Here is a 24,699-nt window from a genome sequence, read left to right as displayed (position 1 = left end):
TTTCAATAGCCAGGCTGTTAATGCCAGCAACCATAAAGCAGGATGGAAGATCAACCCTTGAGACAAAAAATCTTCTCTGAGAGGAAGCCACCAAGGGGCATCTGCTACCAGTCTTTCCAGGCCCGCGTACCAATCCCTTTGAGGCCAGTCTGGGGCCACCAGAATTACTGGAATCCCTTCTGCCTCAATTCTGTACAGAAGAAGTCTATGCAGAAGATGTAATGGAGGAAATGCATAAATTAGGCGATACTGGTCCCAAGGGGCCTCCAGACCATCTGCGTCGTCTGCCAGAGGGTCTCAATACCTTGCCACAAGCCTCTGCACCTTCCTGTTGAGACGGGAAGCCAGCAGGTCAACATTGGGGGTCCCCCACCGAAGACACAGTTGATGAAATACCTCTGGGTGAAGAGCCCATATGCCCCGATCCAACGTCTGCCGACTGAGATAGTCCGCGTGCCAATTCTCTACCACTGGAATGTGCACAGCAGAGAGGGCCGGGACATATCGTTCTGCCCACCTCAAGATGCTGACCACTTCCCGGGCTTCCAGGGCACTTCTTGTGCCCCCTTGATGATTGCCATATGCCACAGCACTGTTCGACTGTATCCGCACAGGGCATCCCTGCAGACAATCCGTCCATTGAGACAGACGAATTCTGATCACCCGAATTTCCAGGGTGTTGATCGGCAACCTGGACTCCTCCCGAATCAGCTGACCAGTACTTCCACCAGATCATGCAGCGAAAGATCACTGCCATCACAGAAACCCTGCCGGCCAAGGGGGCCGCATCACAAATATACTGTAACCCTTGGATCAACTGATCTACCAGGTCTGCCAGCTTAGAAGGGTTTTGACTCCCCTCCAGATCCTGGAATAAAATCTTAGCCAATTCAGTAAGGTCTGGGATACCAGAGTGATAGCAAACACCAGTCTTAAAACTGAACCAGCCACGGTGAAGAGGTACTGGACCAGAGCCTCACCTCTTTTGTCTACGGGGTCCTCCACCGGCAAAAGGTTTGGCCTTATTCAGCCTGGAAACCTAAGAATCCACAGACGGTGGATCCGTTCGTTTCTTCAGAAGAGACTCCACAAAGAGATATTGCCTAGCAAAACGCTTAGGTATTCCAACCATGCGTTTCGGGGAACCAACCATGCGTTTCGGGGAACCCCACTAACTAGTGACAATCTCGTCAAACTAGGCAGGAAAGGGAAACTCCTTGGTTACCTTGGACGATTTGCGGGTGCCAAATTGCACCAGCGCCACTGACTCAGCCGAGTCCTCCTCATTTTACAGATAGGATTGGCAGCAAGGATGGGAAATGTAATTATAATGGGGGACTTGTGAATGCACCGACAAGAAACAATGCAGTACTTGACCTACTGATTACCAACAATACAGACCTGCTCATGGATATAAAAATACGGGGCAACTTAGGAAACAATGACCATAGGTCAATTAGTTTCAATAATAATCATAGTAATAGGAAACATAAGGGTAATATAAAAACACTGAATTTCAAAAGAGCCAATTTCCCAAAACTGCGCTCTCTGCTAGAAAATATCAAATGGGATAGAACCCTGGGAACAAAGAACACGGAGGAAAAATGGGAGTGCTTCAAGAGCATACTTAAAGGGATTGGCCAGTGCATTCTAAAGGGAAATACATTTAAAAGATCAAAACTAAACCCTGGGCGGTTAAACTCCAACATAAAAAATGCATATTAATACTAAAGAAAAGGCCTTCAAAAAATACAAGGCTGAGGGGTCATTGGCAGCATTCAAGCATTACAAAGAGTGTAATAAGAAATGTAAAGACGAAATTAAGGCGGCTAAAATAGAACACAAGAGACATATAACGGAAGACAGTAAAAACAACCCCAAAAAATTCTTTAAGTATATAAACAGTAAAAAAAGGGAGGCCAGAACACATTGGCCCCATAAAAGACAACAAAGGAGATTTGGCCACAGGAGACAGGGAAAAGGCGGTAGTGTTAAATAATTTCTTCTCTTCAGTCTTCACAAAAGAATTGGGGGGGCTACACTAACCCAGCTTGTAAGGCCAAACTAAATAACACACCTCAGGAAGTACCGCCATGGCTAACAGAAGATAGACTTAGAACTAAACTAGAGAAACTTAACATAAATAAATCACCGGGACCGGATGGCTTGCACCCGAGGGTTCTTAAAGAGCTCAGCCAGATGATTGCCAGACCATTATTCTTGATCTTTAAGGATAGTCTACAGACGGGTATGGTGCAAGCTGATTGGAAAAAAGCCAACGTGGTACCAATATTTAAAAAAGGTAAGCCTGTGGATGTGGTGTATCTGGACTTTGCAAAGGCCTTTGACACCGTTCCCCACAAACGTTTACTGTTCAAACTAAGGAAGGTAGGTATGGACCATAAAGGTGAGTACCTGGATAGAGAACTGGCTCCAGGGGAAGAGTGCAAAGGGTGGTGATTAATGGGGAGTTCTCGGATTGGGCGGGTGTGGAAAGTGGGGTCCCCCAAGGTTCTGTCCTGGGACCAATGCTGTTTAATTTATTCATAAATGATCTAGAGGGGATATCTAGTACAATCTCAGTATTTGCGGATGATACTAAACTAAGCATGCCAACATCTTCTATGCAGCATGTGGAAACCTTACAAGCGGACCTGAACAAAATAATGGGGTGGGCAACTACATGGCAGATGAGGTTTAATGTTGAAAAATGTAAAGTAATGCACTTGGGTGCCAGAAACCAGAAAGCAAGCTACTCATTAGGGGGGGGGGGGGAACCTCTGGGTGAGTCTAGGATGGAAAAGGACCTAGATGTACTGGTAGACAGCAGGCTTGGCAGTGGCATGCAATGCCAAGCCGCTGCAAGCAAAGCCAACAGAATACTGGGATGTATAAAAAAGGGGATTCACTGCAGAAATAAAGAGATTATTCTCCCACTCTACAAGACTCTGGTCCAGCCACATCTGGAGTATGCTGTCCAGCTCTGGGCACCGGTCCTCCAGAAGGATGTGCTGGAACTGGAGAAAGTCCAGAGAAGGGCAACAAAAATAATTAGGGGAATGGAGGACATCAGCTATGAAGAAAGACTACAAGCACTGATCCTATTCTCTCTGGAGAAGAGACGATTGAGAGGGGATATGATATCAATGTAATAATACTGTACTGGCAACCCTAGCATATGGAAAAACCTATTCAGAGAAAGGGAATACAATAAGACACGTGGCCACTCACTAAAACTAGAGGATAGGCGGTTTAACCTTAAAATACGCAGGGGGTTCTTCACTGTAAGAGCAGTAAGGATGTGGAATTCTCTTCCACAAGCAGTCGTATTAGCAGGGAGCATTGATAGTTTCAAAAAACTAATAGATGGGCACCTTAAAGACCACAACATACAGGGGTATACAATGTACGGTTAACAGCAAACACACACACACCATAAGTTGAACTGGATGGACTGATGTCTTTTTTCAACCTCACTATGTAACTATGTAACTACTCAGGGAGGAGCCCCGCAAAGGAGAAGGGGGAAAACACAAGGGGGAGGAAGGACATAGGAGGAGTCTACCATCCCCAGGGGGGGGGGGCTGAGACCACCCCAGCAATTCCACAGGAAAGGAGGGGGGACACTACTCACTATACTACGGTCACCATGTGCGCGCCACTCCCAGCAGTCCACCGCACCATCTTGGAATGGGGTGCTGCGGCCTGAGGTACGCTGCGACTCTGGTCGTGACTGCGGTCGTGACCAGGGCTATTCAGCCTTGTGAGGGGTTTCACTCGCCGGTCAGTCCTCGTCCAGTGGGGCTAGGTTGCGGCCAACCTAGCGCGGAGCTAATAGTTGGGTCGTGCTCGCAGGCCAGACTGGGAAGAACGTAAGGATCTAGGAAATCCAGTGCGTCGCCCAGTCAGGCTGTTGATTTTAGTCCATACAGAAACAGTTGATTGTAGTTCACACAGGAACAAAAATAATTAAAAAAAAAAAAAAAAAAAAGTAAAAAATTCCATTTAAATAGGAAAAAATGCCAGGACCGCAGATCCCAGCAGATAGTCAGGTCCTTACTCCTGACTAGGTAGAAAAAAACTGGAGCGCTACAGCAGGAAGTGATGGTATACCCTCTGGGACTGCCCTAGGGCCATAACCAAAAAGGTTTCCGCCTAGTCCTATTCCTTATGAGGCAGCATAAAGCTCACTGGTCTGAAGAACTGAAGCTGCGTCAGTGAACGAAAGAGAAAAACTGAATTTTTGTAAAATCTTACCTGTAAAATTCCTTTCTCTGAGTCCTCCGACAGTCGCCGCCTCCTCTAAGTCATCACTGTAGGGTATTGACTTCCGCTCCGCAGGAGTAGCTAGGCATAAAGACTTAGTCAAAAGAACAAAGGCATTTGCATATACACACCCATGGGGGCTGTCCCATCTGGTCAATACCCCCCTGCAGTGACCACTCCCAACTCAGTTTGGTAGCATAGCAGTAGGTAATAAGAACCCCAAAAGAGGGGCGGGGCGGCGACTGTCGGAGGACTCAGAGAAAGGAATTTTACAGGTAAGATTTTACAAAAATTCAGTTTTCTCTTGCCTCCTCTAAGTCATCACTGTTGGGATGTCCCAAAGCAGTATAGACATGAGGGGTGGGAGACGCAACCGTAGAAAAGGCAACGCAGTACCCACATCAGAGAAAGGAACCTTACATGCACAGTAAGAGAACCTCTGGGCAACAGAAAACAATGCTCAACAGGAGCAACAGCCCAGGAAAGCAAATACCAACAGCCAGGGACCCAGAAAAAAAACAAAGGGTCCATTATGGCACTGCCGCACTGAGAACCTTGCGGCCAAAGGAGGCATCAGCTGATGCCAGAACATCTACTTTGTAGAATTTGTAAAAAGTGTGCACCGACGACCAAGTCGCAGCCTTGCACACCTGGGCCACCGAGGCCTGATGCCAATAGGCCCAGGACGGCGCACTCACAGATCTGGTAGAGTGCGCCTTAACAGGGAATGGTGGAACCCGTTCCTTTAAGGCGAAAGCCTGTTCATTGGTCTGTCTGATCCATTTGGCAATAGTCGCTGCAGATGCAGCCATGCCCTTCCGAGGTCCCTCAGGAAGGACAAAGAGGGAATCCGTCTTCCGAAAAGATTCCGTAGAAGACAGGTAAACCCTGATCGCCCTGACAACATCCAAGGAGTGCAGAGCAACCTCCTTAGGATGCTTAGGCTTCGTACAATGCGAAGGTAGGACAATGTCCTCATTAATGTGGAACTCAGAGACCACCTTAGGAAGAAAGGAGGGATGCGGACGCAAAACCACCTTATCCCGGTGAATCACCAAGTATGGAGAACGGCAAGTTCCGACACCCTGCGAGCCGAAGTGATCGCCACCAAAAAGGCAACCTTCTTAGACAGCAGAGGCAACGATATATCCCGAATGTTTTCAAAGGGAGCACGCTGTAACACGGACAGAACCAAGTTCAAGTCCCATGGAGGTAAAGGCTCCTTCCTGGGAGGAGCCAAATGTCGCACACCTTGAATGAAGGTGCGAACCAGAGAATTGGACGCCACAGAGCGTTGGAAAAGAATAGCCAGTGCGAACACCTGGCCCTTGATCGTGGCCAGCGCCAGGCGCTGGTCCACACCAGACTGGAGAAAGGCCAAACCTCTCGACACCGAGTACGAGCGAGGGGGGAACCCCCTGGACTCACCAGGCGAAATAAGCCTTCCAGGTACGGTAATATATTTTACCAGAGGAGGTTTTTCTAGCCAGGACAAGGGTAGGAATGACCTCAGAGGAGACACCCCTGTCCCTCAGGACCTGGGTCTCAACAGCCAGGCTGTTAAAGCCAGCGACTGTAAAGCAGGATGGAAGATCGGACCCTGAGACAGGAGATCTTCCCGCATTGGCAGCCGCCACGGAGGCGCCACTGCCAAGTGAACAACTTCGGCGAACCAGGACCGGCGTGGCCAGTCCGGCGCCACCAGAATCACCAGGTGCGATTCCGAGGCTATCCTGCGGAGGAACCTGGATAGCAACTGAATCGGAGGAAAGGCATACATCAGACGATACTGACGCCTAGGGACCACTAACGCATCCGAGGCATCCGCCACCGGATCACAAGTACTTGCCATGAACCTTTCCACCTTTCAGTTTAGCGGAGATGCGAACAGATCCACGTCCGGGGATCCCCACTTCGCACACAGCATTTGGAAGACCTCCGGGTGTAGGGACCATTCCCCTGGTCCAGGGTCTGGCGGCTCAGATAGTCGGCCTGCCAATTCTCCACACCCGGAATGTGAACAGCTGAGATCGCCGGGACATGAGTCTCGGCCCCAGACAGAATGTCGGTCACCTCCCGGGCCGCCCGAGCACTCCTGGTGCCCCCTTGGTGGTTGATGTAAGCCACCGCGGTAGCATTGTCCGTCTGTACCCGGACAGGACGGCCCCGCAGACGGTCCGACCACTGGAAGAGATAGAGTTTTAATCGCTCGCAATTCCAGCACATTTATCGGGAGGGAGGACTCCTCTTCCGACCAAGTGCCCTGGGTAGACAGGTTGCCCAGGACTCCACCCCAGCCCGACAGGCTGGCATCCGTGGTAATCACCATCCACACCAACGGACGGAAGGATTTGCCTTCCGCCACCGACGGGGACTGGAGCCACCACAGAAGAGCCAATCTGGTCTGACGACTCAAGGAGACACTCAGATCCAGGGACTGAGGCAGTCTGTCCCACCTGGCCAGGATCTCCGCCTGGAGAGCCTGCGTGTGAAACTGAGCAAAGGGTATCGCCTCGAAGGATGAAACCATCAACCCCAGGCCCCGCATACAGGCCCTAAGTGACGAGGACGGGCTGTCCCTGAGGGACCTGATGTAACGCTCCTGCGTTTCATGTATGGTGTGGATTTTCAGCTGCAGAAATATTCCACTTCAGTAGTCATGTAAGAGAAACGCTGAGATACCATTCCCAACCCTCAATGACTCATGTGTGGAAGGTCTTAATTCAGCCAGTAAATACACACACTCTACAAGATGGTTCCTAGAGTGACTTTATGTATATAGTAACACAGTGATGTTTAGACTGAAGAGACAGGTTGGGTGGAGGTGGTAGAGGACAGACACTTGAAGGAAAGATAGTAGCAGATGGATGTAGACAGGTTTAGCAATCATGTATGGTAGCAGATGACAGAGTAGCAGGTGGACATACAAGAGAGATCAACCCAGTGCAGGAATAGTTAGCAGTAGTCTCAAGAGCTAGCAATCTAGACATGCAGATGTGATAACAGTCCTTACTATGCAGAGCTAGATAGTGTAAGCTTTAGTATAAAGTTTATAGAGGTTTCCCCTGCGGGGTACTTAACACTAATAGCAATATAGCCAAGGGGTGGTTCAAGAAGAGCGGATGATCCAGTAGCGGGATACAGGGATCAGCGCAGCGTGGTTCCGTCAGCGAGGTCTGCTTGCAAGCACGAGAGCTTCAAGCTAAGTTAGCATCTAGGTAACAAGGGTGTTTGAACGAACACATGTGAGTGAGAGCCGGCGATCTAAATAGCCATCCAGTCCGGCGCTGAGTGATGACAGCTTCAGTCTTAAAGGTGTATGCGCACCTTTCCAAAAGAGAATGGTGGGGCGCATACACTTATGAAAAGAGTAATTAGGGTACCAAAGGTACCGGAACATTACACCTGATCTCGTCCCGAAGTCCGGAGCTTGTCCTCCGGCAAGAACACCTTTGCCTGAGCAGAGTCCAGAATCATTCCCAGGTAGGGAAGACGAACCGATGGAGACAACGTCGATTTCTGAACGTTGATGGTCCATCCGAACTCCTGGAGCGTCTGTACCGTGGCGGACAGATCGCGCACTAGGTCCTAGCTGGCACGTGATCTCAGAAGTAGATCGTCCAGGTAACCCAAGACCGCAATGCCCTGAGCCCTCAGCAGGCCCAGAACCGGCGCCAACACTTTGGTAAAAAGCCTGGGTGCTGAAGCGAGACCGAAAAGGTAACGCCACAAACTGGTAGTGGTCCTCTGTGATAGCAAATCGAATGTACCGCTGATGACCCTCGAAAATGGGGATGTGAAGGTACGCATATTTTAGATCTATCGAGGCCAGGAATTCCCCTGGACTCAAGGAGGCCACCACCGAACGGAGAGACTTCATACGGAACTTCGGAACATGCACAAAGCGGTTCAGTGCTTTCAGGTCCAGAATAGGACGCACTTTGCCCTCCTTTCTGGGCACAGTGAACAGATTTGAGTAAAACCCTGAAACCTGTCCCGATGAGGCACCGGGACAATCACCCCCTGAGCAAGAAGATCCTGTACTGCTTGGTGCAGGTCCTGCAGACGCCCCGGAGGCAAATGAAGATTTGAGGGAAAGAATCTGTCCGCCGGCCGGGAAAGGAATTCGATCTTGTATCCCGATCGAACGATTTCCAGAACCCATCTGTCCGATATCCGGAGCAGCCAAGGTTGGAGGAAACCGCGCAAACGTCCCCCCACCCCCGAAACGGGTGAGGGCGCCTCTTCAGGCAGAGACGGACTGACCCGCCGAGCCGGCATTGCCTGACTTCTGCTTACCCGCCCAGGGCTTCTTCTGACTGCCCTGGGCCTTGAAGGGCTTGCCCTTGGATTGGTTCCGAAAGGACCCGAGTGGATCTAGGCGCAGAACCCTGCTTGCCTCGAAAGGACTTGTTCTTCGGGTTCTGGGGCAGCAAGGTGCTCTTGCCCCCCATGACGCCTTTTACCAGGGTATCCAAGGCCTCACCAAAAAGGCGAGAGCCAGCATAGGGAAAATCAGCAACTGTTTTCCGCGAGGACTGGTCAGCCGACCAGCTCTTCAGCCATATCAGTCGCCGGTTAAGTACCGAGACAATAGAGAGGCGTGCTACTAAAGGGGCCTCATTCAAGGCCGCATCACACAGATACATGATTCCCTGGTGGATTTGATCCACCATTTCCAGCCGGGCAGGCGGAACATCATCAGACACGAGGTTGCTCCTAAGCACCTTCGTCCAATCAGCCACCACCTGAGCCACCACAACGGACGCGAAAACGGGTCTGAGCAACGAGCCCGCCACCGTATAGGAATAGCGGGCCAGAGACTCCAACCGTCGGTCCGTGGGATCCCGGAAAACCGGGGTATCCTCAGAAGGAACCAAGGTAGCCTTGTTTAACACGGCCACAGTGTGATCTACCTGTGGAGGCACACACCATCGTGATTCCGTAGCCGGTGCAAACGGATAAAGCAATTCGAACTGACTAGGCACAAGGAATGGACGTTTTAATGTGCGCCACATTTCATTAACAGTGTAATGAAACTCAGCTGGGCAGGGAAAAACCTGCGCCAACTTGCGGGTCCTGTGCGTCCCAAATGAGGACACAACGCCCGGAGGACAGGGTTCATCCTCCAAATGTAGAGTTTCCTTAACAGAAACAATTCATCCATGGTCGCCCGCTCTTCAGGCGACCCCGGGGAAGAGGTATCAACCCCTTCCACCTCTGCCTCTCCCTCAGACCCCAACAGGTCCAAGGATGAGCGAGACCCTGAAAAGGGAACGCTCGCAGCAGCAGCAGCCATATCACCATCTGAATCAGAGGAGAGAGACAATCTGGGCCTCTTTTTAGCAGCACGTTCAACCATCAGCATTTCCATATTTGACACCAAGGTCGCCACTACAGCGGCCAAATCAGGTCTCAGAGGGGCCACAGGAGAACTGGGGACCCCCACCAGAGCTGGGGGGAATTTGCTGTCCTGAGAATCCATTGCTCAAGGTGACAAAAAACAACAGTGCAATAAAGTTAGTACTGTCCCTTTAAGATCGCCGCGGAGTGCGCAGCCCACCGCTTCAGCTACAGTGACAAAGACCCCCAAACAGGAGAGAAAAAACTGAGCCAGAAATGACAATACAGAAAGATATTGAGAGCAATAACCTGCAGAGCCCCGCAGAGTGTTGCCACCGAGTGTCCTGCTTCAGAGGAAAAGGAAGCGCTGCTAGAGTAGGCTGAACTTATAGGCTGCATGACTCAGGGAAAATGGCTGCCCCATAGGATTGCATGGAAGGCTCTGCCAAAATGGCCGCCGGACATGCGGTCGGAACGATCGTTCGGCTACCGCAAAATGGCGGCGGATGGCGCCAAAAATAGCATGTAGATTGCCCATAGAGAAGCTAAACATGCCTGCCCATACCTAAAATGGCGGACCGCGCGTTTTTTCCCCGCCGGGGCCACCACACACACAATCTGCACCCCCAACAAGCACCGAAGTGACACAGGGAAGGGGACCCCGAAAAACATACAGCACCGCAGCGCATGCACAAGCGATCCCCGCAGGGACCGCATCAGGGAGTCACACAGGCACAGACATGGGGGACACACAGCAACACAGGACTGCCACCCCAGACAGAGGCCCCACACAGAAGTACTTACCTGTACCAGATGGCGTGGGGTGCCTCTATGAACGGAAAGCCGCTGTCCTCATATGACAGGGAGTGCCGTTTGCCAGGGACATGACACTGCAGCATCGCAGATGTGTCATGTGAGGTAGCCACCTCACGGCTGCATCCCTGCAGCGAACAGGGATGGGTCGTTCATGGTGCCAGGATGAACCACGGCTGAACGCTCGATGGCGGGCTGGGGGTCCATCTGACCCTCTGCCCTGGAGAACCAGGGCGGTCAGTCCGAATCCCAGCACCGCAGGAATCCATCTTCTTCCAAAGAATCGACTAAAACTAAAGCTGACAAAATAAACAGCTAGTAAAATAAGAGAAAACTGACATTTTCAAAAGAAAATCAAATAAAAAAGATTAGATAGGCTGAGACAGTAGCCCCAGCACAGGGAAGCCTAACTACTCCTGACGCTAGGCAGATTAAAACTGAGTTGGGAGTGCAGGGGGGTATTGACCAGATGGGACAGCCCCCATGGGTGTGTATATGCAAATGCCTTTGTTCTTTTGACTAAGTCTTTATGCCTAGCTACTCCTGCGGAGCGGAAGTCAATACCCAACAGTGATGACTTAGAGGAGGCGGCGACTGTCGGAGGACGTAAGAGAAACTAGATTTTTGTAAGAACTTACCGTAAAATCCTTTTCTCTTGATTCCATTGACAGATGCAGCTCTCATACTTCTTATTCATTGGGTTATGCTGACCCCTGCAGGAGTAGTACTAGGCAGGAAAAAAACGGATTTTTGTAAGATCTTACCGTAAAATCCTTTTCTCTTAGCTCATTGACAGACGTAGTCTTCTTGATTCACAAGAACTGGGTTATGTTGTCTCTGCAGGAGTAGGACTAGGCAGAAAGAAAAAACGTTCTGGCTCCACCCTAGGGGCAGTCCCAGAGGGTATATCCTCTTCCTGTCTGCTACAGAGAATCAGTTCTGTCACAAAGCAGCAACAGAGAATTTAACCCAACCCAACTCAATGATAGAGGGGCGGGTACTACGTCTGTCAATGAGCTAAGAGAAAAGGATTTTACGGTAAGATCTTACAAAAATCCGATTTTCTCTGTCGCTCATTGACAGACGTAGTCTTCTTGATTCACAAGAACTGGGACATCCAGAAGCAGTGCCACAAATGAGGGGTGGGATTGACAGAAATCAAAATCCAATCTAGAAGGCCCAACCGGAGCCAACCAGAAGTATCAAAGGACTCATCGAGTAAACAGATGAGACCTACCCCACAAATCCTCGAGGTAGACCAACAGTCTCCTCAAACAGTGGCCTGCAGGAACCTTGCGGCCAGAAGAGGCATCTGACGATGCCATCACATAAACCTTATACAATATTGTAAAGGTATGAACCGACGACTAAACAGTCGCCTTGAAAACCTGAACCACTGACGCCTGATGGCGGAAGGTCCAGGAAACTCTAAGCGCCCGAGTAGAATGCGCCTTAACAGGGAACGGGGGATCCCGACCCTTAGATAAAATAAGCCTATACCGCCGTCTGTCTGATCCATCTAAAGATGGTCGCAGCAGAACAGGCAACCCCTTCTTAGGGCCATCCGTGATCACAAACAATGAATCCGTCTTACAAATTGAATCCGTAGTATTCAAATATATCCTGATCGCCCGAACTACATCCAAGGAACGCCATGCAAATTCTCGAGGATGATTGGGCTAAGGACATAGGAAGGACAATACACTGTCCTCATTCAATGAAACTTTGAAACCACCTTAGGAAGGAAGGATGGATTCGGATGAAGAACAACCTTATCCCTATGAACCACCAGATCTGGGGAACAACAGGATAATGCAGCCAGTTCTGACACCCTGCGTGCAGAAGTGATAGCCACCAAGAAGGCCACCTTCTGGGATAAAGTAAGCAAGGGAATCTCCCTGATATTTTCAAAGGGAGGTGTCTGAAGAACCGACAGCACCAAATTAAGATCCCAGGATGGTAACGGCGCGTGCACTGGCGGAGCCAGGTGTCGCACCCCCTGGATGAAATTCCGCACCAAGGAATGAGTAGCCAAAGGCTTCTGAAAGAAGATAGCAAATGCTGAAACCAGACCCTTGATAACACTCAAGGCCAGCTTCTGCTCAACTCCCTGTTGCAGAAAAGCCAATATTCGGGCTACCGAATAAAGATGTAGATGGAACCCAAGGGATTCACACCACACAATATAAGACTTCCATGTACGATGATAATCTTTCTGGAAGTCGCTTTCCTTGTTTTAACTAGAGTAGGAATAACTGAAGCTGACAATCCCTTGTCCTTCAGCACCTGGGTCTCAATAACCAGGCCGTTTAAAACCAGCGATCGTAAAGCAGGATGGAAGATCGGTCCCTGAGACAGTAGATCCTCCCTGAGAGGAAGTCTCCACGGGACGTCCGCCACCAGTCTGACCACGTCGGCGTATCAAGCTCCACGAGGCCAGTCCGGAGCTGCCAGGATTACTGGAATTCCTTCCTCCTCTATCCTGCGAAGAAGTCTTGGCAGTAACCCAAGAGGAGGGAAGGCATACATTAGCTGGTATTGCCCCCACGGGGTGACCAGTGCGTCTGCGGTCTCTGCTAGAGGATCGCGGGAGCGAGCCACGAATCTCTGTACTTTTCTGTTGAATCGTGATGCCAACAGATCCACATCCGGGGTGCCCCGACGTAGGCACAACTAGTGGAAAACTTCTGGATGGAGGGACCATTCCCCCTGATCCGGAGTCTGACGGCTGAGATAATCTGCCTGCCAATTTTCCACCCCTGGAATGAACACCGCAGAGATAGCTGGAACAAATCGTTCCGCCCAGCGAAGAATGCAAGCCACTTCTTTGGCCGCTCGGACACTCTTGGTGCCCCCCTGGTGATTGACATAAGCCACGGCCGTGGCGTTGTCCAACTGGATCCGAACCGGGCTGCCCTGGAGCTGCTCAGTCCAGTGAATCAGACAAAGTCTGATCGCTCTCAGTTCCAATACATTTATTGGTAACCTGGATTCTTCCGGGGACCAAAGTCCCTGAACGGATAACTGACCGAGAATTCCTCCCCATCCGGATAGGCTGGCATCCGTGGTCACTATCGTCCAATATATTGGCAGAAATGACTTTCCCTGGCTGAGCATCGGAGACTGAAGCCACCAGACCAGAGACTCTCTGGTCTGTTTGCTCAATTGGATCCGATAGTCCAGGGACTCCGGATTCCGATTCCATCTGAGAAGAATCTCTTGCTGAAGAATTCGGGTATGGGACTGGGCAAATGGGACTGCTTCGAAGGAAGCCACCATCAACCCCAGAACCCTCATGCAAGTCCGAAGGGAAGACCAGCTGTTGGATAGTAACAACTGGACTGCTGATTGAATCTTCCGGAGTTTCCCTACCGGAAGGAAAACTCTTGTCCTGACTGTGTCTAGAATTAGACCCAGATCTTCGAGCCTCTGGGTGGGAACCAGAAAAGACTTTTGCTGGTTCACCAGCCACCCGAATTCCTGTAAAGAAATTATAGTAATTTCTAGGTTTTGTAGCAGGGTCTGAGGAGACTCTGCATGAAGCAGGAGATCGTCTAGGTAACCTAGAATCGATATGCCTCTTTGGCGCAGTAGTGCCAACATTGGGGCCAACACTTTCGTGAAGACCCGAGGAGCCGTGGCGAGACCGAAAGGTAACGCCACAAACTGATAATGGTTCTCTTCTACGGAAAAACGTAGAAATCGCTGATGTTCTGCGAAAATGGGAATGTGCAGATAGGCGTCCTTGATGTCTATGGACGCTAGGACATCCCCTGAATGCAGGAAGGCTGCTACTGTGCGAATGGATTCCATCTTGAATTTTCTTATGTTGAGAAAAGGAATTGAGTGCCCTTAAGTCCAGAATTGGACGCACTTTGCCCTCTTTCCTGGGTATTGTAAATAGGTTTGAATAAAACCCCTGAAAACGTTCTGTCCAAGGAACGTGGACTACCACTCCTTGTTGTAGTAAATCCGTGACTGCTCTCCACAGATCTTCTAAACGATCCGGGGATAGTCGGATATTGGAAGGGAAGAATCACGCCGGTGGGAGAGATCGAAACTCGATCTTGTACCCTGACCTTATGACTTCGCAAACCCACTTGTCCGGGATTCTGGAAAGCCACGGATCCGGGAACCGGCGAAGACGTCCCCCCACCCCAATTATGGGTGGGGGCGCACCTTCAGGCTTTGGACGACTTATCTTCCGGTCTGGAGGGGGCGGGCTTTTGCTTGCCCGACCAACGTCCCCTGAAGCCTCCTGAAGGAGCTTTGGAGGACTTAATTTTTTCACCCGCGGGACGAAAAAACTTTTTGTGAGCAGAGAAAGAAGGCCCTCGTCTTTGACGAGGTCCTTTACCCTTAGCATTTTGCGGTAAAAAGGGGCTCTTTCCTCCCGTGAGATCCTTAATGATCTCATCTAAGTTGGCTCCAAATAAACGCTCTCCTGAAAAGGGGATATTACCCAAAAGGAATTTCAGTTTCAGCTATTTCCGATGGAGTACCCTGTAATCTTAAGGTTTCTTGAACAGATACAATGAGTGCGTTTACCAACGCTTCCTCTCGGGCTATGGCTGATGCCGAAACATCCTCCTCACTGTCTGAAGAGACAGTACCCGAGACACCAATCCCAGATGAGGTACCTGCAACTGCAGAAATAGGCTCAGATTCTGAATCCGAAGTTTCAGATTTAATATGGGGTTAGGCGGGGGCTTGCGCCCTGTCCCTGACAAGCCACTTCCACCCGGGACACAAAAGTTTCCATAATAGCTGACAATGATTCAATTGTCAGTGGGGTGCTGGAGGATCCTGCAGACTCCTCGAAGGGATCTGGTGGAGATACATGAGTGGCAGGGTCCATGTTAATCCAGGACACTTTGCCAGTAAAAAAGAAAAAACATCTTTTTTTTTTTTTTTTTTTTAAATAAAAAATACCTCTTTTTTTTTTATGTGTATCCCCCTAGCGCAATAGCGCCCCTCAGAGTACCTGCTTCTTGATCCCCACAGAGAGAGAGAGGGACCCTCAATCCATTCAGTTACAGTCTGCGAAACCAGCCCAATAGCAATTATTGGTCTGAAAGCTGATCCAATCAAGGAAAACATGGTGCGAGACATAGCTTCTATCTTGCGATCCACCGGATCTTTAAAAGACGGAGCGTCTTCTAAAGGAATAACCGTGGCTTTATTCAATCTAGCAATTGGTGAATCCACCACAGGTGGTTCTGTCCATTTCTTAATGAGGGTTTCCTCAAACGGATAACGCCTGTTAATGCGTTTAGAAATAGCAGAAGTGCGTTTTGGCAGACTCCATTCTTCTTTGATTGGATTGCCAAAACATTTGGGCAATGGAAAAACCTTTGCCACTTTGATGCGTTTTTTGACAGGCACCCTCTCTTCACAATACCCTCTCCACCGGGGTGGGGGGTTGTGGACCACTCCGGACGCCTCGACTCTCTGGTTCCTGGCGTCCAAGCGAGACTTTTAACTCGCAAGGTCAGTCCCTCCAATGGGACTCCGTCGCGGCCGACCCAGCGCGGAGCTCTGGTCTGCACGCGCTCGTAGGCAGAAACCGGGGTGACCACTGGATCTCAACATCCAGCCCGTCGCCCGGCCCCGCATACTTACTTGAATGTGTCGCGGCCGACCAAGCGCGATGCAATGGTCTGCGCGCGCTCGTAGGCCGGCTGGGGTGACCACTAGTGTCGCCCAGTCCGGCGTATTTGCTTGAAGATCTCACAGGAAAAAACACTGGAGAAAAACTACCTAAAAAATATTTTTTCTAAAAAAATCTTGCCAGGACCAGAGATCCCAGCAAGGAACTTAGGTCCTTACTCCTGACTAGACAGAAAAAAACTGATTCTCTGTAGCAGACAGGAAGAGGATATACCCTCTGGGACGGCCCCTAGGGTGGAGCCAGAACGTTTTTTCCTTCTGCCTAGTCCTACTCCTGCAGAGACAACATAACCCAGTTCTTGTGAATCAAGAAAACTACGTCTGTCAATGAGCGACAGAGAAAAAGCAATTCACCATGTCCATGGGGCTGTCCCTATAGGCATAACCCCACACACCCTGCTCCAGCAAAACAGTTTTGTTGCAAGCAGTGAAAGAAGACACAAAACCATCCCCATATCAGAGGGGCGGGTGTTGAGTCTGTCAATGGATTCAAGAGAAAAGGATTTTACGGTAAGTTCTTACAAAAATCCATTTTTCTCTATCATTCTATGACAGATGCAGGGCTCATACTTCTTATCCATTGGGACGTCCCAAAGCAGTGTAGGCATGAGAAGTGGGAAGAACGCAACCAGATAGTAAACGTAAACTCCAAAGGCTCAACTTAGCCAACTAGGTAACAAGAAGCTCAACCAGTAACAACAGGAGCTCATCCATGAAAGAAAAAACCCCTAAAGAGAAAAACGATTCTCTTATGAAACAGCAGCCTGCAAAATCTTGCGGCCAAAGGAAGCATCCGAAGATGCCAACAAATCTACCTTGTAGAATTTTGTAAATGTGTGCATGGACGACCAAGTCGCTGCTTTACAAACTGGCACTACGAAGGCCTGATGGTGAAAAGCCCAAGAGGTAATCAGCGCTCTAGTAGAATGCGCCTTCACAGGGAAAGGAGGAACCTGGCCCTTCAGTGAATAATCACGAACAACCGTCTGCCTGATCCATCTGGAAATGGTTTCAGAAGACGCAGTTAAACCTTTCCAAGGTCCTTCGGTAAGAACAAAGTCAGATTTTCTAAAGACTCAGTTACCGCCATTTAAACCCTTATCTCCCGAACCACATCAAGAGAATGCAAGGCAATTTCCTTGAGATGCTGAGGCTTAGGACATAGAGAAGGCAACACAATGTCTTCATTGAGATGAAAATCCGACACCACCATAGGAAGAAAAGACGGATTAGGTCGGAGTACCACTTTATCTCTGTGGACCACCAAATAAGGCGACCGACAGGATAGAGCTGCCAAATCAGACACTCTGCGGGCAAAGGTAACTGAACCAGAAACCTTCTTGGACAAAGAAATCAGTGAAATCTCCCTAATGTTCTCAAAAGGAGGCTTTTGAAGAGCCGACAAAACCAGATTGAGATCCCACAGAGGCAATGGGGATCTCCTCAGGGGAGCCAGATAACACACCCCCTGAATAAAGGTGCGAACCAGGGCATTAGCCGCCAACGAGTAAATGGAAGAAAATGGCCAAGGCCGACACTTGGCCCTTGATAGTGCCCAAAGCCAACCGCTGCTCAACCCTTTTTTTTGTAAAAAGGCCAAAACCCTTGCTATAGAAAAGAAGTGAGGGTGCAGCTGCAGCGATTCACACCAGGAAATATACGATTTTCACGTACGATGATAGATCTTCCTGGACGTCGACTTCCTGGCCTTCAAAAGTGTAGGAATCACCAAGTCAGAAAGACCTCTACTCCTCAACACCTCGCTTTCAACAGCCATGCCGTTAAAGCCAGTGACTGTAAAGCAGGATGGAAGATCGGTCCCTGGGACAGCAGATCCTCCCGCAGAGGAAGTCTCCACGCAGGACCGACGACCATTTTTACTAGGTCTGCGTACCAAGACTGACAAGGCCAGTCTGGGGCCACCAGAATGACCGGAATACCTTCCACCGCCACCCTGCTTAGACACCGTGGCAGGAGTTTGAGCAGAGGGAAGGCATAAATCAGCTGATACTGGCTGCAAGGAGCCACCAAAATGTCTGTGGCATCAGCCAGAGGATCCCGAGACCTGGCCACAAACCTATGGACTTTTCTGTTGAGGCGAGACGCAAAGAGATCCACCCCGAGAGTCCCCCACTGGACACACAGGAGATGAAACAACCCCGGATTGAAGGGACCATTCCTCTTGATCCAGCACCTGGCGACTCTCCACACCCAGAATGAGGACTGCGGAAAGAGCCGGAACATTGTCTTCCACCCATACCAGAATCTTGGCCACCTCCTTGGCCGCCAGGTTACTCTTGGTGCCCCCTTGGATGATTGATGTAAGCCACAGCTGTGGCATTGTCCGATTGGATCTGAACCGGAGAACTGTGTAGCTGACTTGTCCAGTGGAACAGGCAAAGCTTGATCACTCTGAGCTCCAGAATTTTAATCGGCACGGAAGACTCCTCTCGACCAAATCCCCTGGGCACAGAGCTTCCCCAGCACTGCACCCCAGCCTGACAGGCTGGCGTCTGTGGTGACCACCGTCCAGAACAGCGGCAGGAAGGACTTGCCATGACACAAACCTGGCAACTGGATCCACCAGGATAGAGCCGACCCCGTGAGATGGCTCAAACGCATCTTCTGGTCCAACGACTGAGGATCCCTGTTCCATTTTGCAAGAATCTCTTTTTGCAGAGGCCTCGAGTGAGACTGAGCAAATGGAACTGCCTCGAAGGTCGATACCATCAGACCCAGGGCTCTCATGCAAGTCCGTAGGGAAGACCGATCGGTTTCCAAAAGCAACCTGATCTCCCCTTGCAACTTTTGAAGTTTTTCCAATGGAAGAAAGACCCAAGGCGGAGTCTAGAGTCCAAACCCGTAAGGAGGGTGTCAGCGCAGATTTTTTTTAATTGATCGTCCACCCAAATTCCTGAATGGTCTGAACTGTAATGGAGAGGTCACCCAACAGATTCGATTGAGAGCCTGCTCGTAACAGGAGATCGTCCAGATATCCCAGGATCGCAATCCCTCTCTGACTTAACAAGGCCAACACTGGGGCCAGGACCTTGGTAAAAACTCTGGGACCGGAGGCTAGACCAAAGGGTAACGCCACAAATTGAAAATGCTCCTCTGGCCCCGCAAAGCGAAGGAAATCGCTGGTGTCCCTCGAAGATGAGGAAGTGCCAATACGCATCTTTGATATCCATGGAGGCCAGAAAATCCCCCTGATTCAAAGAGGTCCACCACTGACTGAATGGACTCCATTGGAAATGTCTGCATCCGCACAAGGCGGTTCAGAGCCTTGAGATCCAGGATTGGACGCACCTTGCCCTCTTTTCTGGGCACCGTGAAAGGGTTTGAATAGAAACCTTGAAAGCGGTCCTGCGGAGGAACCGGCACAATAACTCCTTGAGCAAGGAGATCCTTCATAGTGTAATGTTCTGGTACCTTTGGTACCCTAATTCCACTTTTCCTAAGTGTATGCGCCCCACCATTCTCTTTTGGTAAGGTGCGCATACACCTTTAAGACCAATGCTGTCATCACTGAGCGCCGCTGGAGCGGCTATTTCAACCTCCGGCGGTCTCACTCACATGTTCGTTCAACGCCGCATAATCTGCCTTGAAGCTCTCATGCTTGCAAGCATACCTCGCTATCGGAACCACGCTGCTGATCCCTGTATCCCGTTACCGGATCATCCGCTCTTGCCGAACCTCTCCTCTACTACATTGCTACTAGTGATAAGTACCCCACAGGGGAAACCTCTATAACCTTCATACTAAAGCTTACACTATCTAGCTCTGCATACTAAGGACTATTACTACATCTGCATTAACTAAGAATGCTAGCTCTTGAGCCGAATACCATCTGCTCTTGCACTGGGTTGGTCTATCCTGTATGTTCACCTGCTACTCTATCATCTGCTACCATACATGATTGCTAAACCTATCTGCATCCCATCTGCTACTATCTTACTTTCAAGAACATTCCTTTCAAGTGTCTGTCATCTACCATCTCTACCCAACCTGTCTCTTCAGCCTATCATCACTATATTACTATACATATAAGTCACTCTAGGAACATCTTATTGAGTGTGTGTATTTACTTGCTGAATTGAGACTATCCACACATGATGAGTCTTGGGAGTTGGGATTGGTGTCTCAGCTTTTTTCTACATGACTACTGAAGTGGAATATTTCTGCAGCTGTAAATCCACATTATACATAAAACGCAGGAGCGTTACACATAGCCTCTCCAAGATCCTTCCAACGATCCGGAGACAGGCGAAGATTTGACTGAAAGAACGTGTCCCCCGGCCTGGCCCGAAATTTGATCTTGTAGCCGGAAAGAATCAGTTTGTGAATCCATTTGTCGTGAATGAAGGAAATCCAGGGATCCTAAAAGAAGTGCAGACGTCCCCTCCACCCCAGAAACAGGTGAGGGCGCCCCTTCATGCTGAAGAGGACTTGTCCGCAGAACCAGACTGACTGTCTTGGGCTTGCCCCAGTGCTTCTTAGTCCCTCCAGAAGCTCTGAACGGCTTACCTTTTTCTTGCGCCCTGGAGGCACGAAAAAAAACGTCTGAGCGGTGAAGGTAGGTCCCCACTTATTATGGGGTGCTTTACCTTTGGAGGATTGAGGAAGAAGAGTACTCTTCCCACCAGTTAGACCCTTGATCAACTCATCCAGCGAGTCGCCAAATATTCGCTCTCCCAGAAAAGGAAGCTCTATTATGGCCTTCTTGGAAGCCTGGTCAGCCGATCAGCTCTTCAGCCAAACCATACGTCTTAAGGCAATCCCCACAGCCGACACTCTGGTCACCAGGGGAAACGCATACAAGGACACATCACACGAACACCAGGGCCTGGGCCATCTGGTCCATAAGTTCCATCAGCTCCGGGGTAACTATGTCAGGATCCAAGTTCTCTTTCAGAACCTTCACCCATTCCGTAACCATCTGTGACACCAAAACAGACACAAAAACAGGTTTCAGGATAGAACCCGCCAACACAAAGATGGCGGGAAAGGGATTCCACCCGCCTGTCCACCGGATCGGTAATTACCGGGGAATCTTCCACAGGCACTATAGATTTGTTCAACCTGGAAACAGGATGATCCACCTTAGGCGGTACCGTCCAATGGTTGGAAACCGTCTCAGCAAAGGGATAATGGGGTGTAAAGCACTTAGGCACAACTAGCATGTGCTTGATGCGGCGCCATTGGTCATTAACAATAACGTGAAAATTCTCGGGACAAGGGAAAACCGTTTTCATAACAAAATCGACCTTGGTCGTCAGGCTTTCCAGGGCTGCTGAAATTGCGGCCAGCAACTGCGATCCAGAAGGTCTGGTAGTGGCACTAAGAGGGTCTGAGGGTGAAATCCCTACCTGGGACTCCATAGAAATTCAACAGAAAAAAAAAAAAAAAGGAGTACTGTCACTTGTGCCAAGTGCCAATCGCGGTCCCCACCGCCGTACTTTACCACCTTCAGAGAAAACCTCCTGAATCGGTCTTGGCAGCAGGAAAGTGAGAGACACCGGATAGGACATCAGCCTGGTACGTGAAAGGTCATGCTGTCTGTGTAGCTCCATAGGGCTACACAAAAATGGCTGCCAATGCAAGTTTATGAGAAGCACAGAGAAAATGGCAGCCCCATACAAGTCAATGGGGAAAAAAAGTTTCTATTGCCCACACTAAAAGATGGCGGTGCCCACGGCACACTATGCGGTCAGGGACTCCAATATGAAGGGATCTACAACCAGACTCAGTAGGAAAAGGTACCATTTGACCCCCCCCCCCCCCCAGGACACTGCAACAATAGGGGGGTGGGGGTGGAAGTGCTGTCAGCCGAGGGGGTACGCTGCGACTCAGGGCGTTCCAGGTCGTCGCGTCCCAGCGAGATGTCCCCATCCAAAAAGGGGCTCTGTCATGGCGAGGCCTAGTGCAGGACTATAACCTGCTCACGCTCGTAGGCCAGGCTGGGAGACCTTAGGGATCTAGATTATCCAGTGCGAAACCTTAGCCGGCATTGCTTGTAGATCACCAGGAGGATCCCCCTGAAAACCAACTAGCAAAGTGAGTAAAGATAAACAAAATATTCTTAAAAGAACAAAAAAACTGAGACCGAAGTCCCAGCAGGAAACCTAGGTCCTACTCATTCACTAGGCAGAAACACTTTTGCTGGAGCAGGGTGTGTGGGGTTATGCCTAGAGGGACAGCCCCGTGGGCGTGGTGAATTGCTTTTTTTTTCCTGCCTAGTACTACTCCTGCAGGGGGCAGCATAACCAAATGTATAAGAAGTATGAGCGCTGCGTCTGTCAATGGACGACAGAGAAAACTTGATTTTTGTCTTACCATAAAATCCTTTTCAAGTTCACTGACAGACACAGCTCCATGTCTTCAGACCATTGGGCTTTATGCTGCTCTCTCTTCAGGAGAAGAACTAGGCAGAAACCTTTTCGGTTATGCCCCTGGGGCAGTCCCAGAGTGTATACCATCACTACCTTCTATAGGACTCCAGTTTGTAACAAGCAGTGTCAGAAGAACATATAGCACAACCCAACAGAAGGGGCGAGTGCTGTGTCCGTCAGTGAACCTCAGGGAAAAGGATTTTACGGTAAAACAAAAATAATTTTTTTTCTTTCGTTCACTGAGGAACATTGGGATGTCCCAAAGCAGTGTCAATATGAGGGGTAGGAAAAAAAACACAGCAATAGACAGAATTCCCAACAAGGCTAAACATAGCCAACCAGGTAAAAACAGGAGCACAACAATAACAGGAGCTCACCACCAGGAAAAATTACACCCTCAAGAAGCGGAAGCCTCTGCAACGGCAGCCTGCAAAACTTTGCGGCCAAATGAGGGGGAGGGGGGGATTGAACAGCTCGGTTAGGAGCTTAGACACCTTGGTCAGTAACTCGGACAGCCAGCTCCGTCAGCCGCGACTAGGTCCAGAAGGTACCCGGACAGGTGCGAGTAGGCCGCAAAGCCACGGACTAAATTTTCAGCCTGATCCAGGCACGTGAGGCGCAGACCTGCGGATGATGAGACATCCGCGCCCCCCAGCCTATAACCACCGCAGGGAGCCCCAAGGACATCCCTGCCCCAGTGACTAACCCCCAGGGGGGTCGGGAACTTGCTCAAAGGCCCCCGTGTGCGATCCAGACAGCCTGGTCAGCAACAACCGCATCCACCCCCCCCCCCTTACTGGAGCAAGTGGCAGCTGACAGCTGGGAGTCACGGAAGGGCCGATGTATCGAAGGTATTTCCCACAATTCTAATCTAATACCGACGCTTCTGTGTTAACACTGCAGAGGGGAGGGGCTGAGATCCTCCTCTGACAGCTACCAGTATGAGAGGAGAAAGACAGAGCAGGAAATCAGCTGAGAGCAGAGCGGCGATGCAAGGAATGTATTTCACAGTATTATATTACAAATACACACATTGGACATTATTTAAAACACTAATTAAGTGTATCCTAGGATTTTTCATACACTAAACTAGGGCTTATTTTCAGGGTAGGGCTTATATTGCAGCCCTGCCCAAAAATAACACTAGGTCTTACTTTCAGGGTAGGTCTTACTTTCGGGGAAACACGGTACAATGTAGAAAGACAAATTCTGTGCAAATGGAAACTATTCAAAAGGAACTTCTTGCTAAACAATGTTATAGAACAGCTTAGGTCGGCCATAGACTGAGCAAATTTCTTTGGAGAAAACACTGGGGAGAACACTGATTATTTATTGCTAGCAGCTATAACAGCCGCTTGCAATAATCCCATGTAAAATCAGGAAGGCTGGTTGCACCCAAGACGATCGATCAATCAATTTAGGTATAGTCGGCCTACCCATACATGGTTTGAATCTTGATGGCTGGCCTTAAGGATTTCGCTAAAAAAATCAACACAGAAATAAAGCAGTGTATTCATCTAAGAAGTGATTTTGTGAAGCCTTCACTTCTGAAGCTGGTATTATTGTTTTAAGATCGAACAACTTACAGCATCTGCAGAAAGCCATTTCTCAATATCTTCCATAAAGTTGTTTTGAGACACTGGAATCTGGTAGGACGACAAAAATATCTGTATGTTAGTATTTATATAACAGTTCATGGGGATTAAGCATAATAAAATTACAATTATGAAAGCCAGTCTGACAACACTATAACTACTAATGCTAATTAGTATTTCTCAGCGTGTGAAACGTGGTCAGGTTCATGGTGCATACATACAAAAGGAAATTGCAGATTAAAAAACTTGGTACAGTTTTGAAGCATGTAAAGTGCCTGTAACAGCAAGAAATGTACTGTATGTTTATAGCGGAACTCAAAGTTTTGGTGAACTTGAAATTGTTTGGACCTTGCTGGTCCAAATGAACCACCTACTTCACTAACTGATGCAGCAGCTGTGTGCGCTGATTGAACTGTATATACAGTCATGGTAAAAAATATTGGCACCCCCCACATTTCTATCAGATAATGCACCACTTCTCCCAGAAAATTGTTGCAATTGCAAATGTTTAGACATTTTTATGTTTTTTTACTTTTGTTCGTATTGGCACGACAAAAAAAAGAAAAAAAAATGGATAAACAAAAACCAAATCTGAAGCATTCCACACAAAACTCCAAAAT

At 49.3% G+C, this 24,699-nt stretch overlaps 1 protein-coding gene across 2 annotated transcripts in view; it reads right to left on the bottom strand.

Annotated features, from left to right (window-relative positions):
• The window catches only part of TOM1 (target of myb1 membrane trafficking protein), a 400,254-nt gene that overhangs the window by 22,741 nt on the left and 352,814 nt on the right, over nt 1–24,699 (bottom strand). For both annotated transcript variants that reach the window (XM_082266183.1, XM_082266184.1), the window contains one exon: nt 24,071–24,130. In XM_082266183.1, the coding sequence (XP_082122309.1) occupies nt 24,071–24,130 (60 nt within the window). The remainder of the gene's footprint in view (nt 1–24,070; nt 24,131–24,699) is intronic.

Source organism: Pelophylax lessonae (assembly GCF_965119305.1).
Source record: "Pelophylax lessonae genome assembly, chromosome: 8".
Classification (NCBI taxonomy): Eukaryota; Metazoa; Chordata; class Amphibia; order Anura; family Ranidae; genus Pelophylax; species Pelophylax lessonae.
The sequence above is the reverse complement of the archived record's forward strand: the minus strand, read 5'-3'. Positions and strand labels throughout refer to the sequence as shown.